This window comes from Hirundo rustica, chromosome 4 (genome assembly GCF_015227805.2).
Source record: "Hirundo rustica isolate bHirRus1 chromosome 4, bHirRus1.pri.v3, whole genome shotgun sequence".
Lineage (NCBI taxonomy): Eukaryota > Metazoa > Chordata > Aves > Passeriformes > Hirundinidae > Hirundo > Hirundo rustica.
Window position 1 is genome coordinate 71,229,481 of NC_053453.1, and position 24,512 is coordinate 71,253,992.

General features: G+C 41.0%; 1 protein-coding gene across 7 annotated transcripts in view; it reads right to left on the reverse strand.

The window, feature by feature from the left end:
* The window catches only part of SLCO1C1 (solute carrier organic anion transporter family member 1C1), a 30,261-nt gene continuing 5,749 nt past the window's right edge, over window positions 1–24,512 (reverse strand). For 2 of the 7 annotated variants that reach the window (XM_040062173.2, XM_040062174.2), the window contains 13 exons: window positions 21,967–22,108; window positions 21,055–21,187; window positions 20,314–20,435; window positions 19,850–19,996; window positions 18,701–18,799; window positions 17,689–17,934; window positions 16,676–16,840; window positions 14,861–15,056; window positions 13,717–13,882; window positions 12,538–12,719; window positions 8,851–8,915; window positions 7,525–7,642; window positions 4,973–6,469 (listed from right to left, as the gene is read on the reverse strand). In XM_040062173.2, coding sequence (XP_039918107.1) covers window positions 6,247–6,469; window positions 7,525–7,642; window positions 8,851–8,915; window positions 12,538–12,719; window positions 13,717–13,882; window positions 14,861–15,056; window positions 16,676–16,840; window positions 17,689–17,934; window positions 18,701–18,799; window positions 19,850–19,996; window positions 20,314–20,435; window positions 21,055–21,187; window positions 21,967–22,108 — 2,004 coding nt within the window. In that variant the 3' untranslated portion in view covers window positions 4,973–6,246. Of the gene's footprint in view, window positions 138–2,577; window positions 2,641–4,940; window positions 6,594–6,623; window positions 7,053–7,524; window positions 7,643–8,850; window positions 8,916–12,537; window positions 12,720–13,716; window positions 13,883–14,860; window positions 15,057–16,675; window positions 16,841–17,688; window positions 17,935–18,700; window positions 18,800–19,849; window positions 19,997–20,313; window positions 20,436–21,054; window positions 21,188–21,966; window positions 22,109–24,512 lie in introns of those variants that run through there. The other 5 variants (XM_040062176.2, XR_009207772.1, XM_058420311.1 and 2 more) reach the window with 5 other exon arrangements.

Sequence of the window (24,512 nt, forward strand, 5' to 3'; positions counted from 1 at the left end):
CAGATCCCACCAGAAGAAGAGGCTGCCCAGGCAGGATTTGCAGAGGGCAGCAGCAGCAGGGAGCTGCTGGCCAGCCAGAGGCCAACTGGAGCAGGCAGTTTTGATCCAAGCCTTTCTTATCCTCGGGACACTAATCCCTAGATGCGAAAAAATCAATGTATTTTAAAATTTAGCTCTTTGTTAACAAACTAAATAAAAGGCATAGTGTACAGCAAGTGTAAGCGAATACTCGTGTAGTTAAGATGCTACAGGAACCCCGAGTGGGTGAAAATAGCATTTTCCACAAAAGAGAAGGATTCTTTGGTGCTCCTGTCCCAGTGCCTAGTTCCTGTTTGGTGCTGTGGAACTAACAAGAGAGAAAAGCATGCTGAGAGGCTGATCTGTTGTCTCCATCTTAGCCAGTGTCTGGGAATTTTTCCTTCCACTTCTCTGTGGAGCATTTGCCCTTCAAAAGAACTTGATAGTTTCATCATATGTTTCCATCATGCATCTATCTGGGGAAAAGTAGACCATGATGTTCTCTTTTAACGTGGTTGTTGTGGTTTTTTGGGTTTTTCTCTTTTTTTGTTTGTTTTTGTTTGTTTGTTTGTTTGTGTTTGTTTTGTTTGTTTTTTTTACTTAAGATACAAAGGGTAGATATTAACGCTGGTTGTACAGCTTCTCTTTGCATTCAGTCTTAATCAGCAGCTTGGACTAGAGTTGTTATTACAGACACAGCACTGAAGTGTAGGTCAGTGGCAGGTAAGAGTCCTTAAGCCTTTTTAGTAGCCCATCCAAATGTGTGCTGCATCACAGAACAGCACAAACAAAAACCATGCTGACTTCAGGTGAAATCCCAGAGCAAGCCTCCCATCACCTTCACATGGTCTGGGACATTAACAGAGGGAACAGGACTGAAAAAGTTAATATGGCTCACATAACTGAATTATTTTGTGTTATATACAGAACCACTTCAATAAACTGTTCATCTGTCTTGTTACACTAGAGCAGATCTTTTGCAAGAATGGGTGAGTCTTGATTTTTTTCCTGACAGAAAAATCTATCAGATGTCAGGAATATCCCAAAGACTGCTGTTCAAGTGAAAAGAAAGAAAGAAAGAAAAAAAGTTTATTTCTATTATCATTTTAGCCTGCTTGATTTACAGACACTGGAAAACAGTCTGTCTGCACAGTTAAATAAACAGATTTTTGCTGACTGTATAATGTTATCACAGGCAGGTTATTACTTAAACAAGTTTGTGTTTTTCCACATCCGATTTTAGCAGTGCAAACATCACAGGATCAACAAGAGGGTTCAGGCTGTGTACAGAAACCTTTCAAACTTACCATGCTCAACAGCCATGAGGGAGAGCTTCCTGGCCTGGTCACCATCCAGCTGTGAGAATGTGCTCCTCGTGCTCTCCACTAAATCCTTTCCTTATTTACTCTCTTCAAAATTCAATGAACTGTATTAATCTGGGATGAGCTGTTGGTTAACTAACCTCCTGATATTAGCCACATGTTGTTTAAGTAAGGTCCTTTTAATGAGCACTTTAAATCACCTTTTAAATTTAAACAGCCCCACATTTAAATTGACCTCATCATTTTTACAGCAATTATGGACTTTTTGTCTTCTAGAGGTTGATTAGCACTGGATGAAGAACTGCCTCATGCAGCATTTACTTAGTGATGCTCCAGGGCACGAAAAAATACAAGACTGGGTCAGATCTATGATCCCTCTAGGCAACGGCCTTTGGGCTAGATTATTAATAATTATTAATAATGTTTATCTATGTGCAAATGTTTTTAAAACACCCCTGGAACCTGGCTACTTGCAAGTTTGTGCACTTCATAGCTTCTAAAAGGCCTATGAACCCTGAAGTTTTAGTAACTTTTCTTTTAATATTATGCAGAATTAAGTTGCATGTTGTGTCATCATCACTCAAACCAACCAAAGCAGTGCTGTCAGTGTTTTCTCTCAGATTATACCAGTTGTGCTCTTATTTCAAAATATTGCAGTACTGGTTTCATACATCAGTCTTACTCATTATTTTGAGCATTTCAAGGAGGCAATTTATAATTATTCAGCCTGTTTATTCTTTTTGAGATATCCACCCCCCTTGCTCTCTGTTTTTTTTGGTAATTCCCTCAGATGCTGGGATGGCATGAACACCATATATATATATATATATATATATATATATATATATAAATAAATGTGTTGTTCCCTCAGTCTTCCAATCTCACTATTTCACCTTCTTTATCTGTTAGATGTTCTTGAAAATTCCCTCCTGATGTGATTGAAAATGATGTGCCTATAACTAAGACAAGCGATTTCATTTGAGAGATGCATTTTTTGCTGGGAGGTCGGAGAAGAAATGTTCCTTTGGCTCATGTGCCCCAGGCCTGGCTGCATTCCATTATTCACCCCAACCTCGTCCTGCATGTGACAGCTGGGGACCTTGCTATAATATCCCACCTTTTACATGGCACACAGCCCTTGGGTGCTACTTAACAAGGGTGTGAGTCCCACTCTGGCCTCTAAGACTGATAGCAAAGGTTGGGAAATCACCTCAGCTAATTCTTTTAACAATCTCACCTTCGAAAAGGAAAGGCGTTTGCTTCTCTGCAGTCTCTTGGCTGTGGTTTAGTATCTCTAACTCTAAAAAGAAAAGAAAAGATCCAGATTTGTTGACCTTTGTGAGACAGCACCTGCTGCAGATATAGTTTAGGATGAAGAATTCTGGCAGGAAGATGCCACCAGATCCAAATGTCCTAGTGCTGAGATAATTTTTTCAAGTATTATAACGAGTCCAGAATATGTATCTGTAGTCAGACACTCATCCATGGATCCACGTTATTACTTAGAGCACTAAAATATAGTTGAAGACTTGAAAATAGTTCAAAGTGGGAATGGTTTATATCTGCCTGCTAACTTACAGGATTATTATTGCTGAAGGATGGGAGGAGAAAAAATGCACATAATCAAAACATAATGCAAATAAGAGCTACTGAAACAAATTTATTCTCATATTCCTGTGTGTAAAGAAAATGGGTTATGGAAGGAGAGCCCATATTTTAAAGAATTATTCACTAAGTACAGATTTAATATATAACCATAGGATCTAACCCATGAAGCTGATTTTATCTGTCCTTGTTTCTTTCTGAACTGGAGTACAATATGCTTATCTCTCTTAATTTCTTTATTTGTCTGTTGTGATTTAACCCCAGCCAACAATTAAATACCATGCAGCTGCTTGCTCACCCTGCCCCCACAGAGGGATGGGGAGGAGAAGTGAAAAAAAAAAGAAAAGAAAAGTAAACGCCATAGGTTAAGAATAGTTTAATAACTAGAATAAAATAGAATAATAATAGAATAATAATGATATTAATTGAAATTAAAATGGAGAAAAAAAAAGAAAGAGAGATGCAAAACCCAAGAAAGACAACTTTTTGATGCATGGTACCGTTGCTGACTGATATCCAGTCTGTTCCTTAACAATCACTAGTTCCTCCTGGCCAATTCCCTCCAGTTTATATATTGGAAATGGCATTCCAGGGTAGGGAATATCCCTTTGGCTAGTTTGGGTCAGCTGCCCTGGCCATGCTCCCTGCCAGTTCTTCTGCAGCTTCTCAGTGCCAGAGTATGGGAAGCTGGAAAATATTGACTTGTGGTAGACACAATTCAGCAACAACTAAAACATCAGTGTGTTATCGACATCATTCTCCCACCGAATCCATAACACAGCACTCTTCCAGCTGCTGAGAAGAAAATTTTCTCTCTCCCAGGTGAAATCATTGAATTTTCCTGGCTCTTTTGCTGCCAAGCATGTGCAGAATTGCCACTGTGACAACTTCATAATTGGTGCGTGGCAGCGTCCTTGCCAGGACTGATCCACAAAGTGGGAATCATCCCCATTGCTTTGACACACACACGTATCAAGCACTAAGTGAGATGCAGGTGTCTCTCCTTCTTTACCCCAGTCTGCACTTAAGTTGGGTTCCTCCTTTCTCTCGTGGGATCTGGCAGCTCATTTCCATGGGAAGTGCCCTCCCCAGGAGGCTGTGGAAGGCTCCAAGCATTGTTATCACTCCTGGATGCTGGTGCAGTTTGACATTTTTTGTTATTGTTATGATGATGTAATATGAATGAGACCTGAGATGGGAATGCCAATCTTAGTGATTTACCCCAACCCCAGCTCTTGACTTAGTCCCATATTCATAAACCTCCAGATTATTTTAATTATGTTTGTTTAGTTCCATATCCAGTTCACAAGGCCCAGTGAACAGCCAAAGCTGTCCAGGACCTCAGTGCCCATAGCCTCTGACACTCACCTGGGAGGACAAAGATCTGGGACAGGAGACTGGGTCCCCCATATTGCAGGCCACTGTCTAAACACTCACCCATGTGGCAAATCTGGGTGATGTCGGTTCTTCCTCTGACAAATGCATTTTCCCCAGTAATGGGTTCAAAGCCTTACCTTCTGCAGATACTTGGTGCTTAAGCACCATCCTTCTTTCCTTGGTGTTGCTATTGAGAGGATTAGGTAGGTCCCTAATGGCACGGGACATGCACTGATCATCGATTAATCCCAATAAATCCCACTCTTACACGTGTGCCCCTCCTCATGCACCCCACAGAAGAGGCAGCAAGGCACCTACAGTCACTGCTGGGACACAAATGGTGTGATGTGGGTTTGTTTTGCCAATATCGTGGTGAAGGATGAAGCCTACCTTTCATCATGTGCTCAAAAATTCTAGATGCTTTAAAGGATATCCCTGTGGTGCTTTCCCAGTGCAAGCTTTCTTGAGATTTTTTTTCCTATTAAGCAGCTCTTCTTTGCACTCCCCGCCCCAAATATTATTAATATCAAACATTGACAAAGCCCAAAAATGTCTTAGTTGCAGCTAGAAAATACAATAAATTAAAAGGAAAAGCCCCAAGTCACCTGGTCTTTTAATTAATTTAATTTTATTTTTCTCAAGCTGTCTTGTCATAGCTTTTTATAATAGAAATCATATGTATCTTGTATAATTTTGTTATTACATCATAAAGTGCATGGAATTATTTAGTACACTGAGTACTAGCAAGTAGCAAGAAACTGCTGGACATCTAAAAAAGCTCTATTTTCATTCCAGTTTCCTTTGGATGTTACTCTCGCGGTCTCTTTGACTGCAATGCCAACTTCTAGCGTTGATTGTTGCGCTGTAACAAAGCTACTGGAAAACGGATTCCTAACCACAACACTCGACGTCCTAAGTGTCATGGATGGAATTCATGAGGTGCCCAGAGCCTGTGGCCAATTTGTCCTTCCAGCAGACCGCTTCCCTCCTGCCCCGTGCCTCGCTGTTGGCAGGGCCGGGCTACGTGCCAGAGATCCTTCCAACCTTCCAGGCGGCCAAGTCTGGTTTTGTGCCCGGGCTCCTCTCGGCTGGTCCCGTGGCAGAGGGAGGGATGCCTTAAGCTCAGCTTTCATGTATTTCAGATTCTGTGCTGCCCAGGGGTGCAGCTCTGAGCCTCATATTAAGTGCTGGTGAGCGCTCTTCGCTCAGTGAGTAGACAAAACAAATCCTTTTCCTGCTGAGGACCAAGGACAACTTTCAGGCCCAAAAGCACAAACAAGGGTGGCTGGAGGGAGGAACAAGAAGGGTGGGACCTCACAGCCGGGAGCTGGAATTGGACAATTAAATCCCAATATTCAAATGGACCAAAACTTATAAAAATGTAAGAATTTGTAACCGGTCAGCCATTTTGCGACCATTCTTAGTCCACCTTGGGCCTAGCCCTGGTCAGGCCCTGTCCTGCCCAAGGTGTACCCTTAAAGGCCTTTCAATAAATCCCTACTTTATTCTCTAGTTCTGTCCAGTCTGTTTCAGGTCAGCCTTCCCAAGGGATCAGCAGCCACACGGCAGCCTCTCCACCACCCCTCACAGCCAGGAGGACACCGAGGGGCAGCAGCAGCTCCGGCAGCTTCGTGAGGAGGGAGCGAGCTGAGGGGCAGCCGCAAAAACTTTGTCTCGGTGAGACCACAACTGCAACTCCCCACCACAGGAGATCCCCTCTCAGCAGAAAAAAATGGTGAGCAGCGTTTTTTTAGAGCTGTTCACGTGCTCAGAATTGGTGGTCTTTGATTCTGGGGTTTACAGTGAGAATTGCAAGAAGGTGAACATTTTCAGGGTGGCTACTAAGATACTGCTTCACTGATGGTGGATTTTTTTCCTGGAACACCACTCACTGGGTAAAATCACGGTGGAGATCTCAGTATTCCTAAAGTCTGGTCTCCTTCTCTGGCCAGTAAGTTGACTGAATTAACCGGTCACTATTGACAAAATTATCTTTTCTGTTCTTTGTCCCACAGGCGCCTCTCTCCCCGTTGGCCGAGAAGGTCTCGTCTTGTGGAGAAGACCTTTTTCGGAGAACCCAAAGGACAGCAACACTGAAGAAAATGGACACCATGCCCAAGACCAAAGTCAGCCCCAGGTACACATACCTGAGAGAGAAATGATTGATCAGAGCCTATGGCAAAGGCAGCACACGACTACAAGGCATCAAGGACACATTCATATTTTCACCAGGTGAGGCTGGGTAAGGACACTTCAGTCAAGGGGATGACCCTGCAGAGGGGAAATTGTCAGCTCGCCCAGGTCAGGTACAGAGTGGTCTGTGGTCAAGAAAACATCTCAGGCATTGGCTGACCTCCACCCCAATGTGCTTCAGCAAGAATAGCATTAATATTTTAGTTACTCTAAATAGTTACTCTATTTTTTTGTCACCTCACAAACAGTACTAGCGATATCAACACCACTTGGTGGCATTTTTGCTTTGCAGGCATAATGACAGCAACAACAGCAGCAACCATAACATCATAATGTTTTATTAGCAAAAAGAGTCCCAGCTGAGATTTTGCTCTTTCCTTCAAGTTTTCAAAGCAAGATGTACCCTCCTCTGATGTTTATTTTCCTTATGGTGGGAGGAGGGACAACATGTTCTCCCATTATCCTCTTATCACTGTTACTCCATTCTTCATTTCTGGTGAAGCCTTTCACAAATGCAGTTCAGACAATTACTGTTCTCTAGCAATAAATTGATAAAAATAAAACTGCACTTAAGACTCTAGATAAGCCAAGCATGTTTTGTGGCACCTTTGCCTTCCATTTTTTGATCCAGCTCCAACATGGAGGGAAATGAGGTTTAATAACTTATTTACACACACCCACACACACACTATGACAGCAGAGATATTGAAAGCTGAGGGAAGCTTTAGCATAAAACTGAAGTTTCAACAAAACAATTTTTTTGTGAATTATTAAGTGACAATTATTCCAGCTGATACTGACACAAGATGATCCACCCCCTCTCCCCCCAAAAAAGAGATTGAATCAAAAGAGAATGGTGAAATGTGAGAATCATTGTTAATATTGTTAGTTAGAGCATTTTATTCAGTTTCAAATCTTTCACTCAAATTTTCTAAATTCTTCTACCAGTGCCAGGTGCAGAGGTACTTTAAGAACAAAAGTTAAAGAATGAATGGAGAAGAGCTGTTACCTGAGTGCACTGGAGTCATAGAGTCTGCACGCTCCTCTTCCCCCGCATCTTTTGCTTCCCCATTTCAGGCAAGTGGTATCTATGGCTAGTCCAAAATACACCGGGGCTGGAATCCCCGCTGGGAGTATTTAACAAATAAATAGAAGTAAAAAAAATTTACTTTCCAGGGCGATCAGTTCTGATCTAGAGGCACTTCCATGCAGAACATTAAATAATATATTCTAACAGCAATGACACTTCCACACTGCTGGCTCAGGAAGACGTGCCTTGTGCTGCCCAGGCACACACCGCCCTTTCCTCCCTGTGGGGAGCCAGGAAAACACGACAAAACATCAAAGAGCCTGTGGATGTCCGTGGAAGGAGTGCTGGCCACTCCTCCTGGTTTGGTTTCCTCACCCTGCGGGACATCTCTGGGGAATAAAAGTTAGGAGATATTTCTCCTTTCTTGAGAGGAGCGGAGTCTATTCAGCTTGGGTGTAGGGGTGTCCTGTGTATTGAGGGTGTGATGAGAAGGGACAGAGACAGTGGGGCTGGGAGCCTGCAATGGGGCTGCAGGAATCCTCCAAGTATCTTGAGATCCTGCTGTGGCAGGGGCAAACCTACTCCAGCTCTTGGGGGTGATGGGAAGGAAAAGCCTTTTTTCAAGTACTGATGGGGAGATCATTGGCTCTGTGTCAACCTGGGGAGCCACCCACGGTTGCTGGAGGAGAAAGTGAGCCTGGAGAGAAAATTCTGGAGTGCAAAAGTGTAAGAAAGAACCCAGCAGCTTGTTTTGATGTAATTTCATCCAGTTATCTAACTCTGCTCATGTAAATAGGTGATTTGCTTCTTGCTATTTTTTTTTTCATGAAGACCTAGAAGATTTTAGAATTACCATTTCATTGGTATTTCATGTTACCCTTGATTTCAGGTGGCCCTACCACAAGTTTGCAGTGAAGCCTGCTCCCAGGCACACCTGTAGTTAGATTAATTCCCTTAGAAACTAGTGAATATATGCCTGAAAAGCAATGACAAATTCTCAGCCATAGCTGTTCTATTATGCTTGCTGCTGAGTAAGGGGACAAGATGTAACTTTGATGTTGGCTTCATAGTCTGCAGGATCACATCTCTATAAATATTGGCCTTGTGTATTTTAATTACACCTAAGAGATAATTATGTGATTTATGAAGTACAAAACAATTTCTTTTTTCCAACTTTTTTTTTTAACTAATATGATACTTATTTGCAGGTAGATATTGTTCTTTCCAACAAACAAAGCTTAATTCTAAGATAAATGATTAGTGAGGAGTGTATTAAAACCAACTCAGGAGTGCAAATGGACTTACCAAGTACTCTTATTGCCAGGGTATAGATACCAAGTGCAAATGATTTCAAGTGGGGTTTAATGCATCTAAAAAATAATAATAATAAAAGAGGTGTTAACTAGAAATAAAGCATCAGGTGTATATAATTAGAGCACAAATAGAAAACAAGGGAAAGGAAAGAAGTGTGACCTTTTCCTCCTTAATGTCATGGACTTTGACCAAATTGCAGAAATATATAAAAAAGGTGATAAAACCAGATTGGCATCTAGGAATTCTGAACATCTATATTCAACATCACACTTTCGGATGGATTTTCAGATGATATCAGCACTTGGGTGTTACTAATACAGGACAAGAAAATTGATAGTGAAATCATGCATCCATTGGATGGTTTTATTTAGTTAGACACTCCCTGAAATTCAGGATCAAGTCCCAGGCTAGTACAAGGTATTTAGGAACTCACTTTTCATTGCACTCTATCTAGGATCAGGATCACACCTCCTGTAGAGGTAAATCCTCCAAACAATTCTCTGACAAATCAGACCATTTGCATTTGGACTCTTCTAAGATTGCAGGGTGAGTCCAACACACACATCCAGTTCCTCTGGCTTCAGATGAGTCCTGCTCCAGCCTTGGATCACCATCCTGGCTCCTTGAGGGAGGGAGAGGTGTTGGGCAGGAGAACAGCTGCCTTTCCCAGCCCTGCTATCAGCAGGGTGTGTATGGAGCCTCTCAGACTCGTAGGAATCACCTGCTCCCCCACCAGCTGCTCAAAGGTGCTGTTCCTCCCAGCATGTACCAGACTGACTATTACAATATCCCTAATCCAGCACAAATCTGGGTACATGTTTGATTTTGGCAAGGGAGTAGTACCAGCCACATGATTGAACAAGGACATTTTTGGTATGTGGAGTAACACGTGTATCAATATGGTAATTACTAAAGCTTTTGTCACTGTCATTCTATTCAATATAAATCAGAAAAAACTAAACAGGCTGAAATTCAATTTGTCACTATGGATGAACACAGCACTCTGGAGGTACAGTCTGTGTGGCCCGAACTAGGGTGGCCTCTGCTTCTGCAAAAATTAATGTAATTGGGAATATGTTAAAAAAAAAAAAAAAAAAAGAAAGACATTTCAGGGGGTAGTTTTCAACACTTTATTCTCTAATGTCCTGGTCAAGCATTATCATCACACTATCTATTGATTGCGACTTATACAAGCACTGCCATCTATGAGGGCATGACTGCAAAATGATTTTAAGTTGGAATAGTGTCTTGCTCTCCTACTAGGCACTTGCTACACAAGCACTCCTGAGCCTAGAGTCCTCCTAAACAAATCTAAGGGCATAGAAAACAAAAAGTGGAAAATAAAACCAATAGCTGGATAATTGATATGTATTTCATTGGATTGATATCCTGCAAAAAAAATTTTCTTTCAGATGAAAAAAAAAAAAAAGTTTTATTCTTTATATTGTCTTTGCACGGAAACAACAGTCCTTTGTGATCCTGAGTGATATCAGATCTCTTAGGGAGATCTGAGACTTCCTTTTCACTGCCTAATCACCTGCTATTAATAGCTGGCACTGGAACAACAGCAATCTGAACTCCAGGGCCTTTTTCTCAAAAACTTCAGGGCTTTCCCAAGTTCCTTGGCTACTGTAATCAGGTTAATACCACCAAAATGACATTTCAGCAAAGGACTTGGTCACCAGCTGTAAGAATATTTCAATGACTTCAGTGTGCAAACCATCAAAGTACAAGTCACTAAATCTTAAAGGCTTTTAGGGATTTAGCTGTATTTGTCCTCCATGGCAGGTGCAATGATATCTGCTCATCTGAAAACATCAGCTTGCTTAAGTACTGGAATCTTAACAGAGATGACTGAATTACAGAATAATTTTTAAAAGAGATCATTGGGAAAAAAAATACATAATGAAGTCTGCATCTTGACCTTGGGACTATTTGTGTTCAAAGAAAATTTATTTTCCTTCTGGTAACGGAATCACACTTCCAATTCAGCCAGATTTTTGGAGAAAGTCAGTCAGTGATGGATTTCAAAGAAGACAAAAGTAAGTGTGAGCTTAAAGTGGAATTATGCCCATAGGTCATTTGCAGTGCAGGGAAAAAAAAAATATATATAAAAAAGGATTGAACATACTAAAACCTGTTTTGTTTAGCTGCACATCAAAGGTGTAGGCCTTCAATCCAGCAGGAAAACACATAAATTCTCAGTTTCAGTTAAACGTCTCTCAAAGTAAAATGATTTTCAACAGCGATAAAAGCATTGGGGCAGAACCAATAAAACTGTTTTGCTGATTTCATATAACAAAGTGGTTTAGTACTGTAATTGAAAACCTTTCTAACTGAACCTTTTCTAACTAAATAGATTGAGCAGTAAGACCCCCAAGACCAAGTTCTTATGGCTGAGAAGGGCAGACAACTCCATGTGATTTAAGCTTGTACACGTTCAGTTATGAACATCTCGCCAACACCTCATTTTTTATGCAGTGGAACAAGAAGAAAGCAGGAGGTTGAGCATGCCTACCACAATTTTGGTGGCCCACACAATGAGGCCCTTTGTGGTATCAGATCTGCACGTTTTCCACCATATGTCTTATGGATAGATGGAAGACATCATGTAGAGGGAAAGGGAACTGCATCCCTGCATAGCTCTATGCCCATATTTATCCAACATGTCAGAAGCAACCACAGAGAGCAACCTGGCAGAAATCCTGAAGGCTTTGCTGCAAGCTCTCCACTCGTGAATCATCCTCATCTTGGCACATGGACTGTTCAGTTGTGCAGAAGCTTCAGTAAAAATGGTCTAAAATGGATTACAGTATGATTGTTCTTGGAGTGAGACCTTGTGGGGAGAGAGATACTGTGTGGTTTTCCTGCAAGGTGTGTGAGGAAAGCTGTGCAGCTTGTGTACACCTCACTGGCGGTGTTTGTGCAGAGCAGTGAAGAAGTGTCCTCACCTCAGCCATTTCTGAAAGTCTCTGTGTGAAATTTTATTCTGGTTCAAGGATTGTGATGGAACCGCAGCTGAAGTCACATTTCTTTATTTAGGTTTTTCCATATGGCCTATGTTCAGCCAGTTCTAACACTGGCATTGTCCATGTGGTAAAAAGAGACCAGCAATGAGACAGGTCCAGAAAATTTAATTCAAAAACAAAGAGAATTTGGGAGCAAGAAAACACAGTTATAATACTAAAGATTAGTTAGACTGGATTTACTTTTGTTTTGTTTGACAAGTAGAATGTGCCCATCTGGAAATAATTTGGAAAAAGGAACTGAGAAAGAAAGGTTTCCAAAACAGAGCAGAGCAGGACTTGGAATCCAAAAACTGTAAGTAGCTGACAAAAAACCAGATTAAGCACTTGTAGTATTAAATGCCTTTTGCACTTGCTAGAATTAGCTGCAAAGCTTACAGGGATGGACAAATATTGTTCCAGCAGTTAAATATGCATTGGGACACGCATTCAATAAATCTGTGATTATCACAATAGGAAAAAAACCTCATGCTAAAACAATCATTAAAACAAGGAGAAAAATCTGGGAGAGAACAATTATATGCCACCTTGCACAGCTGCAAAACATTTCCCAATACTAGGAATACCAGGAGGGGAGGGAGCACCAATCACATGTCCAAACACTTTGAAAACACTTGGCAACTTGGCAATGCTAACAGAAATGATTTCTTACCTTAGGAGCAGTATGTATCCAGGTGTGCCACCTACTGACAAAGTGTATGAAGTGATAACTGATATTACGAGAAAATACAGAAACATTTTGGGACACTCATTTCCTTTTTGACATGGTCCCACCACAGCTGAGGAGCTTTGTGAAGATTCAAAAGTTCCCACGCAGCTGCAGTTAAAGAATACCTGGAAGAGAGCAGGCAAAAGTGTATAATAACCTAAAGGGTGGGGAAGGGGATGTTCAGGAATTGCTCATCATGCTTTTCTGGATGGCTGAAAGTTTAAGTCCAAAATGGGAAACGTTTTACAAAAGGAAAAGCTTATTCAATGAAGGAGGAAATTACAAAGTATCTACATTTGATGAATCTAGTTATTAGTTTTTTTCCAACAGTCTTGGTAGTCAGCAGCTCAAAAAAAAAAAAAAAAAAAAAAAAAGGCACCTCCAACATTCTCTGCTCGTGATTTCTGCTGGCAACAGCAAGTGAGAAGAAAATTCTAAAGGTTGGTGGCATGTGGGAAATCAAGGAATCAAGGCACAGAAAATTCTCAAAATCTTGTGCATGCAGGCCCAAACACAGTAATGAATACAGGGTTCAGCCTGAGACCTTGGAGAAGGTTTCCAAATTTAGAGACCATAAGCAAAAATGTGGGTTTGTAGTTTAAGCAAAGACATATTAAGCTAGGTAGTGGAAAGTTCTAAAGCTTTAAAGTATAGGTGTAGAAGTAGCTAAAGAAATATTAAACAGTTTTAAGATGTAGCAAGTAAGTTCTTGTGTCACTCTATGACTGGATAAGAAAGCCTTCATTGTGGTAGGATGTGTGATACAGTTTAATTAGCTATTGGGGTGAAAGTAAAAATAATACGTGTGGCGGTAGATTATTGGCCAATAAACCTTTAAAACCCCCTGTAACCTGTGGGCTTGTGACCACGGACACCTGACCTCTAACTTATGCGGTGAAGACATTCTCACCCTTCATGAGACTGATGCAACAAATAATGCTTTAAATATCTCTCAGTGGTCCCATTTGTGGCAGATTGCTAAAAAAACCTGAGGAGTTCAGGGCTGAAGAGGACATGCCACACTCAGTTCAACTCTACTTACTCTGACAGACCTGGTTGTATCAGAAAAAAAAAAAAAAATGAAATGATCACATCGCATATGGAAAGGAAAGATGGCCTTACGGTGCTTTTCCCACTGCCGTTGGATGCCTGGCAGCCGGCGAGGCAGGCAGAAACATAGGTAACCCCATTCTCCCCACAGATGGGGTCCCAGTCGTTCTGGGAACACGAGCAGCCTGAGTTGCACTCTGAAAACAGGGCTTCCTCGTAATCAGTCATCCGTTTAGCTCTGTGGAAAAAGGGAAGTTGCAAAGGTATTGATGTGGAGGAAATCACGACGACGTCCTGGGTTATGCTCTCGGCCAGGCGCACCTGGCCAGATCTTCCCTCTGTAGCCCATTAAATCTTGTCTCTTCACATCCACACAGCAGTGTAAATCCTTATTTCCCTGTTATCCAGAGGTTTTCGCACTATCACACCACCTACTGTGAGACACCATTTACTTTATTAAGGGGGAAAACTAACAATTTATATTCATGCATTTTCTCAGATTTTCTAGGGCTTTTAGTTATGCAGTTTAAACACAACTAGGCAAATAGCAAAGAAGGGATTGAGTTACTCATGGGAAATAGTCTCTGTGGAAGTTAGCAAGGAAATTATCAGAATGGGATTCATCCAAACTGGGTGTCTGATACCTTGCATGACAGCTCTCTGCCGAATTCAGCCATCAGACACCAGTGGAGCAGCTACCAGAGCTGCTGTGAGTCAGTGCTGGAAACTCCTCCCAAAAAGTTAGTTAAAATGGGCAAAAATGTTAGCCTCAGGTGTACCTCATGGTTAACATCATGGTTAATCCATGAATCCTTAATTTTTGGGTTCAAAGGCTACTAAATGCCATTCATTGTTCAGTGGCACACAAGGGCAATAAACAATTAATTGAATCTCTTCCCCCCTGCTGAGCTACTTGCATTTCCAGGAATCACTGGGCTCAAAGGATGGGTCCCATGGCAATAATAATTAAAAAGTAATCAGAAAATTAATCTGCACTTGTGACATAAGCACCACTGGTTTATGCCATAATCATGAGAGGGTCATGACACAACGCCCGCCGGAATGGAGCGGTTTCCTCTGATTTGAATCAAATTTCTGGGAAGCATATTCAGGTCAGTCACTCTCCTTTCAACAATATATACTTTGTGAAATAAAATGAGGAAGGAGTTTGGTTTGCAGCAGCCCTTTCTGCTGGAGCATGGCCCTCCCAGCATACCCGTGGTACGACACAGTCAGTCCGGCCACGTCCGAGTTCTCACAGCCCATGGCAAACAACGAGAGGAGCAAAAGGTAACCAAAGAAAGATGATCCCAAGGAAAGTTTTGCAGCCCCTAAAACACCAATTCCAAATTTCTTCATGATCAGTCCTCCAGAGAATATCCCAAAGGCCACAGCAGGAATGTTAATAAGACCTGAAATCGAACAGAGAAATCTGTATTAATGAAAATACCAGCTCAAGGGACTAACCTTGTCAGCCACAAAAACAGCTGCAGCAATCAGATGAAGGAACACAACATAAAAGATCTTCTGCCAGGGCATTTTATTTTGTCCAGACTTAGACTGATCCTTGGAGTGTTACAAAGGTGCTGGGACAGCTTTGAAAAACTTACTCCCAATGACGTGCTCCTTTGCTGGTTCTTTGACAGAGATTATGGATAAAGTTTAGATAATAGTCTTCCAATTTCTTAAGCTAGGTGTTTTTTATCCAAAATTAGTTTGTCAGTAGAGAAATCTGCTGATTCCCAGCGGACAAATTTTGTTTTATCTAATGTTATGAAAGCCAGAGCAAGACCTGCCTTTTTACTTTTTTTTTTTTTTTTTTTAGTGCTACAGTTTGCTCTGACAATTTTGATATATGTCAGAGATTGTGATAGAAATTGTTTTTTAAAAAAGAAGAAAGAGTAAAAGAGGTTGTGAAAGAGAAATAAACACTGTGAGTTTGAGTCAGCCCTCAGGTTTCTTAGGAAGGGTGGATTTGGAGAGAAAGGAAAAGGAAAAAGAAAAATCACCTCATTGCAGGGATGGCCACTCAGCAGGATCCTTCCCTAACCAAGCCATCACACACTCTCTGTTGGATATAGCCCCTATGTTCAGAGAAGTCAAATGGTTCTTAATCCTCACTCAGTTTGCACATACCTGAAAGCTTAGCTCCAGAAAATCTTTAAATACAATGAGAAGTACTATACTGAATGTAGGGATTGTTTTCTGGACTTTCTTTGGCCATCAACTACACTTGAAGATTTCTCCTTGCTTTGAGGAGTTTCGTGCCAGGAAATTCCAGCTTCTATCTTTAACGGAATTAACATAGCACAATGGATCATTACAGCTTTTCTGCATATATATACCTCTGTTGCTGTGCAACTAATGCTGCTCTGGAACAAGGCAGTTCCCTCTGTCTTGGGTGGATGTAAACCTCTTTGCTGCTTAATGCTATTGAAGCCCTGGACCTCTGGAGCTGAACCCCCCATGCAGGTTCAGCAACTGGGCAGTCAAGTCCACCCTCCTGAAGTCAGCTACAAAAATGTTGATTTCTGTACCCAAAGGCTGAAGCAGCTTCTCTGTCTTATGCTGTATGGGACAGCTTGGGATATGCCTTGACTTCCTTTTATTTAGCACCAATCTCCTCAATCTCCTCACCTTTAGCAGTCACTGATCTTCGTTTTGTTGAAATAAATGGGAAGCCATCAAGGCAGCAGATCTGTCTGATGATAAATTTATTTAAACTATTTTAAAGTTATTTCTTTTTTATTTTCATGTGTTTACATATATTATTTTTCAAATGTCCAGTTAAATGGGAATTAAGATATCGTATCATGTAAACTTTTACAGTAACTCCTGCATAGATAAACTCAGAGTTAATTAGTGCTGAAGGAGAAATGAAATAACTTACCTTCTATGACCTATTACTTAAAGTCAGACAAGGAAGGAGGAGAAATGAACATATCCTAAAAAAAATACAATTTTTCCTATATGCATATGCCACTCCTAAAATGTCCATTTTAAAGATATCAAGAAGCAGATATAGCCTTACCTATAACAAAGTTAGTTTTAGAAGATGTCTGCCCATACTGTTGCTCAATATATTTTGGCTTATATGTCACCATGCCAATTAAAGAATTGAACTGAATGATACTTGCACACAAATACAGAATGTAAACTGGATTCCCAAAGAGGCTCTTCAGTGATGGCAAGAAGTCTGCAAGACAAAACAGGAGAAATAATAAGCAGGCCAGAGAGAGAATAACTGCTGTGAGTAATGCTTTGTAACTCCAAAAACCCCAAAACCGTAAAATATTTCAGAAGGAATCTGTCAAGTTCCATGATGCTCCTAACAGATCCCCCCACTTCTGGATGGGGGAACAGTGGAGCAAAACACTAAGCATCAATTTCCCAGAAGAGATATCTTGTTTGAAATACCTTCTTTCCATCATAAACCAGGAATGATTTGGTTTCTATGTGTCCTCAACAGCTGCAGCACCATTTAACTTAATGTGGGGCAAAGAGTGCTCAGCACAGCTGAGAGTAAGCATAGGTACAGATTGAGATTCAAGTTCTGGGGGAAAATGCTTTTGGCAAAATGCATGGCCAAAGAAAAGCAATTGTGCAAACCAGCTCCTGACAAAATCCAGCCTCCTCTAATACTGTAGCTGGTCTGTGCCCATCTATATTCTGATCAGATATTGTACATGTTTTCCTAATGCATGAACTCATGAGAAAAAAATAATTAGCAAAAAAACAAGGGTTGGTTTTCTTTTGAGCACCACTTCTGCAACAGCCACTATATGCAAATAAAAAATTTTTGCAAAGCTTCATTATATATGCTGGGCCACTATTGTAATTTTACAAATCTCAGCCAAAGACATTCTTATGCAATAGCAAGTGCAGGGAACATTGAAGTGACCTTTTTTTGTGTACAGTTGAGTTGGAGAGTGAAACCTGGGGGAAAAAACATTAAAATAGGGACTCAGAAAGTATAAAATTTTTAAGTCTAAAAGCCTTTGAGAGAAAAACTCAACAGTCAGGAAGAAAACTCAAGTCCTTTGCCTTTTGCCATCTCTGCAAGCTTCGCTTGTTGCCAATGGGATGCGCGCTGGTCCTTGTTCTCCTCGATGATGAACTTGGAGTGCTCGGAAGAGGTGCTGGAGTCCTTCCTGCTCTCAGGTTTTGGGAGGTGCTTGGGCAGGAACCAGAAGGGGATGCCAGCCAGGACGCTGATCACCCCAGCTATCAGGTACCCCAGCCACCATGCTCCCACCCACTGCACGTCCTTGGGACTTATCGCGATGCTGTCTGGAGAAAACGCAAAAGAGGAAACAAATAAATACATCTTGAGAATGTTTGCTGCTGATAAGGAAGGTGGTTTTGCAGGGACTTTCCATCCCCAGCCCACCAGGTTTAGCTGTGCTCTGTGTCACAATGGGCCTTTTACAGGAGCAGCTGTGGGGACACGCTGAGGACTCACTGATTGCTGAGGCAATAGCCCTGGCACTGCTGGGCCACTTGCACATCCCCAGAGATGCTGCAAGGACCAGCACGTGGGGCAGTCCAGGTGGCCACTCACTTGCTCGGAACAGTTAGGTTGTTCTGCACAAAAGCCCCAGGAAAAAAAGCTGTTTTCCTGCTGTTTTGTTTTTTTTTTCCCCCCTATTTCCTCAGAAGGAGGGCAATCAGCAGACTTGGTACTGTCTGCCAAACCACTCTTCTGGGCAACAACAGGATATTAAAAAAGCACAGGCAAGATCCTGAGCCTCAGTCCTGTTTCCTCCTGGCTCCCATTATCTCTCCAGAGCCTCCTTACTAATGCAGGTCTTGGAGGCACCTGCTGCAGATCTGCTGGGGCTGAGGAAGAGTCAGACCTTCTTCTTCCTCTCCACCCATCCTTCTTGCCAGCCTATTCTGCATGGACCACTACCCTGCTGTCACCCTTTTCATTTCAGGATGTGTCTACTCTACCCCTGCTAGCCCCTCATGCCTAGAAGATAACAGAGAACTCTTGGCCTAAAATAGGCATTTTGGAGCCTGACTGGATTTTTAAAGCCCAAGTGCTCTGACTTACCCAGATCTACAAAGCCAATGTCAACGTAAAGTTTGGCACACAGGGAGCCCAGGAGAAAGCCAAATATTGGCCCTATAATCGCGACTGTCTGTACACAGCCTGGAATAGAAAACAGGGGTATGTTACACTCCTGAGCTAAAAAGGGAACTGGTTCTTCTCCACCTGACAGCAGATTACAGCAGCAAGAGATACAGTTACACAAACTGAACTATTTTCAAGGAGAAAAAAGTCATCAATAAAGTTTTCCCCACTACGATGACACTTTTTTGTGGTTAGCCAATTAAAGAGTTAAATTCAGCCTGAAGGAAAAGATGTCAGGAAATTGAAGGGCCTAAACTCAATAGCAGCACCAATCTATTATTGCTAGAAATGCTTTAGCTGACAAGATTAAAGTAACTGGAAAGCAAATGTCATTTTTTAGAGGTAACTGATCACTCAAAGTTGAGGCAGGCCCTGAATAGGCTGAGAAATCACTTTCCTTTGTTTCCACTCTTAATATGTTTCAATACACCCTCAGCCAAACTTTCTGAATACTTGGAATTTGAAAAAATTCACCTGGAAATCTGGGAAGACTGAATCTTTTACAGAGAGAATCTGAGTTTTTGCCTTTTGCCTAGTTGGAAACTTGTCAAGAGCAAATGCTGATGAGACAGGAGTTTTTGGTAATATTTCTGGTGAATGTGCAGTGATCAGACAATGAACACAAGGAAACACTGATCCCAATTTTCTAAACTTTCAGTACTATTGTTTATAATCTTACATGAATCTGGAGGCAATGTTTTGAGTGCCCATTGAAACTCTGTTTTAAGTTCTTAAAAGAGTGACTAGTTTTATCACTTTCCAGAGAACTGAATGTGCACAGGGGCTCAGCAGTCCACATCCAGAAGACTTAGGAAGATTAGGGTAACAGCAGGAACCCAAGGTCAAATTCTTTCACCAAATTAAGATAATAGAACTGTGCTGGTATAATTAAATGGGAACTTTGTCCCTTGAGTATACATGGCGGTTAAATAAACTTTAATATTGGAAATTATGCAAACAAAACAATCAGAGCAAGTTAATTCAATAACATTCATTCCATTATTCAGAATGACTCAGTTTCCTCTGGGGAAAAAATCCATTAGGAAAAAGAAATAATGTTTATTTTACCAATATATAAGGCAGCATTCTCTTCAACAGCATAATCATCGATGTATGCGATGCCCAGGGGCTGGATAGGGGTTTCACCTATTCCACGCAAAAGATTTCCGAGTAAAACATAGATCCACATGGAAGAGCCTGCTTCCTTCTCACACCCTGCGTGCATTACAAGAGACAACAACAATGTGTTTACAGTAACAGCTTGACACTGAAAGCTCAGGGCTTCTAAAATACTGCTGTTGTGGGAGAAACAGTAGGAAAACTGTGAAATTTAAGGTAGACAAATTTTTAGCAAGAGCTGCCTCAAATATACTACAATTTTGCTGGTTTTATGAATTTGTCACCACAACCCACTTTAGGGAACTCTTTCACTTCCTTCTAACCAAAACTAGGATCTCCTGACAGAAGGATTTGGGAAACATTAAGTATAGCGAGCACTACCAGCACCAAGATTTAACAGAGATCATTCTCACCTGCGTTTATTTTTGCTTGGGATTTCTCCAAGGCTGAGAGTGGAGCTTGGCTTTTATCCTGCAGACATGGAGAGAGGCTAACAGTGGAATTGATGGCGGAAGGGAATCTTTCGTACCTGTATCTGTTTAGAAAACAAAGTTGTATTTATTTATAAGTGCTGATAAGAAAAAGCAATCAGATCCGTAACTACCAGATAGGCCTATAGCACCCAAATGCAAATTTCATCTGCATCCATATGGATCCCTCTGGATCCGCTGCAAGTGGTAGTTTACAGGGCATAAACAGAGCTCCACTTATACTGCAGCTGTACATGGAAATTGTCCCATTGGCTCTTTTTGCATCAGTGATTCATTTCAGTTTAACAGGCACTTTGCTCTACTATGATACATGAATTTGGACGGAGATGATCAGACACTGGTTTGTGATTGGTACTCAGATTGTTTTCCTGAGTTTAGTCACTACTTCTTTACTGACCTTTCAACAATTCCTAGACCACATCAAAATGTGGCCAATCAAGATAGGAGACTGATAAAAAATTACGTTGATTACAACTGAAAATGGAATATATGTTAAATTATTTGCTCTACAGTAATAAACCTCTTCACAACAAAAAAAATAAATTAAGTCACCACATCCCCATATGCCTATTTCTATCTCCATAATCAATGCCTAAATGTTTTAGTGAGCTGCCATTCAGTGTGCAGAGCCCAGATGGAAAACAGGGATCACTTTGCTCTTACCGTCCCATGAAGAACTGGGGCATTGCGATTAGGAACGTTCCAGCTGACATAATTAGGCAGCCTGCTCCAATTATTCTTGGCCTGTGAAGCTTTGCTCCAAAGTAGCTCACTAGAATTATGATGAGGAGGTTCCCTTTGAGAGTAAAAAAGGAAAATAAAATTTTACTGCTTGTCGATAAGAGATCCCTTAAAATAACAATTCTTAGTATGTAGTATAGGCATTCAGGGAGAATGGGGTTGGTCTTTCTCTTTCTTTCCTGGCATTCTACAGGAGCCCAATGCCTTCTGTGATAGGAGAACCATTGGGATAAACAGCTGGAAAAGAGGAGAGAGATTGTGCCCTCTGAAGAGAGCAAATAACCAGAAAAGCAGAAAAAGGAGGAATGAAATAGAGTTTTATACACTTTGGCTCAGATTTCATTCCTAGAAGTAACACAGTCCACTGAACACCCATGAGATAAATTCAGTAACCTGAAATTGCAAGAGACATGCTGGAAACCTTAGTGTGCGAGGGAAGGAGAGGGACGGGACAAGAAATGTAGATTACAGTTAGAGGTTTGTCCTCCTGCTGCTCAACAAATCACAAAGGACAAACACTTGTGGGGGAGGTGGATTTCTGCCTGCAGAAATCAGTGCAGGGAAATTCTCATTCAACACTCAAAATGCCTATTAGTATGAATGAGCTTATCTTTTTTTTTTTTTTTTTTTTAATGTCTATGCAGAATTGTTTGTATTAGCAACCTTATCCTATTGAACATGATCATACTGATAGTCCCACTTATTTTTACTAAGTGAATCTTGTTTAGCTTTGTGGTTCAGGGAGATTCATACAATCATTCTTCACAAAAAATTGCATCACTCTTTTTTTTTTTTTTTTTTCTGAAAATAAAAATGGGTATCTACAGCACGTACCAATTTCAAAACTTCCATCAATAACACCAACCAAAGAGGAAGGGATGTCAAATCTTCTTTCTATTTGTGTGATAGTACTTTTTAGATAACTTCCTGACAGTGCTTTAGCAAAATAAACAAAAGACAATGCACCAAGAAATATCTGTGAAAAAAAAAAAAAAAGACAGTGATTAACATCAGGCAGTACAAAAGATGTATAAATTATTTTTAAACAAGTTCTGCATTCCTACCTCTTCTTTCACCAAGTAGCCAAACCAATATTTCTCCTACCTTTTATTAAATGCTAGATTGCTGATTTGTTCATCTTTTATGAACAACATTGATAAAAACTGAATTGTCTTCCAACCATTGCTAATTTCAGGCAGATGCGAAAGCTGCTTCTCTGTTGAGAGACAGAAACTTGTGATTTTCTCAGGAGGGTGTATCTTACACAGTAACCATGTGGGTAAATGCCAGGTGTGGTTTGGTGGGGAGGTGAGTTCTTGAACGTTTTAAAATATGTTACACTCTCCGTGAGATGAACAGTGACCTGCCAGCCAATTCTCCTCTCGGCTCATCCTTCCCCTACAGGATCTCTTGCAATCCCTAATACATGCATTTCCCTCAGGGTGCACCCTGCAGTTTGCTGGGGACAACCTTCTCCCATCCTTTTGATCTGCAGAGACAATTTTCTCTCAGCTATAACTATATCTGTTTTAGCATGTTCTTCTGAATCAGGAGTGGGCTTTGGAAATCAAGCTCCATCTCCCCTCACAGCGCTTTGGGATATACTTCAAAGGTATAGACTGAGCCCCTTTCCCACAAGATTAAACTGGAAGGTGAGGGCTGGTCTGAAATTCATGCAGCGTGAGCACAGGGTTTTTAGCATGAACTCTTTGTTCCTGCAGCTCTATTGCCTAAATTTGCTCCCACTGAATGCAGCCCAGCTGAGTTTTTGTGCTCCACAGAGACCCACACAGAGTGCAGTTGGTCATGGAAACCACACCATTGCTTTCTACCTTCAGATACAGGTGGTGTTGACTCAATATGAATATGAATAGCGATGCTTTCTGTAAAACCCAGTCCCAGAAGTTAAGAGACACACTGAGGTTTTATTTGACTAGAAGTCTAAAACTTTGTGCTGCTCCTTAGTCCTGTCTGACAATCACACTCCCAGTAAGCAGCTGCTCCGAGCAATGCACTCACCTCCAGTGCAAATCTCCTTACAACATCTCATCTGACAACAAGGCACAGTGGTAATAACATCACTGCTGAATGCAAATTCTTGTGTTAAGGTTCAAATATATCTCTGTGTCACACTTGATAAACTTTAACCATTCTGGTTATCCCTCCTTCAGAAAGAGTTGTGGGTAAATAAATATATAAACCCCTCCTTTGGTTCTTTTTCCCTGCAGCCCGCCAGGTTTAGCTACAGCAGCAGCTCTCAAAGAACTCTCTAGTACAAATTTTGTCATAATATTTTACATCTGTGTGTTTATGCTCCTGGATTTTGAATAGCAAGATGAAAGCACTTTTTTTTTTTTTTTTTTTTTTTTAACAGGAAAACTGTATAGTTAAACTACAAGTTGAAATGCTTCTGAATATCTTTGGCACATTTTTTTTTTACTGGGTTTGCAACTGTCCCAGGTGTGCAGTGGTGGAAAGACACTCCTGATTTAGGGCTGGGACAGAAAGGTACACATGATTTCACATTCTCCTCTGTCAGTGCTGGTAAGTAGATATTTCACCACATATTTCTGGTAAATAAAGTCAATTTTAAGACATTAGGAAGGTTGATAATGAAGGTTGATAATTGGTAGAAATAATCTGCTGTATCTGCATATTGTTTTCTTAACTAACACATTAGGCAAAACCTGAAGCAGACTTCTTCATGACTTAGAGATATCTTTAATAATTTCATTCTGACTCAGCAGGACCTAATCAGAACCCAAATAGAGAGGTTTTCTAAGTTCCTCCAAGAATACATTAGTTACATCGCTTTGGGTTCCAGATGACATAACTTCTTTAAAGAGAAAGAAACTGAGCTGAAATATTATTGCTTTTCTATTTCTGGAGCTAATAAGCTGATTCCTGACTGGCTAATCTGTGACTGAAGTTTTATTCATTGAGGGGATTGGATTGTCATTGTAGCAGATGGAGAAGCAATGATTATATTATGGTACAAAATCTGTTTAATACAACTCATCTTCTGTGTCAAAACAAAACCATTCAAAATTTATAGATTTCAGGGCAACTATTGCTCATGTCATTGGCTGTACTGGAAGCTGGAATCATATCTGAAAGTAGATTTGTGTTTGAGTGAGGGGAAAAAAACAGAAATAAATACTGTGCACGATGAAAATAACGGGGTAAGGTCGAAGACCCATTTTCAGTGTAACTCAAATCATCTCGCCATTGTGTGGTGATTTTGAGACCTCACCCAGGAGAGTGTCAGCGTTTTGGAAATCAGGCGGAGGCAGCAGGCAAAGCCTTGTGCTGCCTGCTGCGCCCCCGTGTCCCGAACAGGGAGCGATGCTCCTCCGAGGTGCAGCTCCCACCAGCAGGCA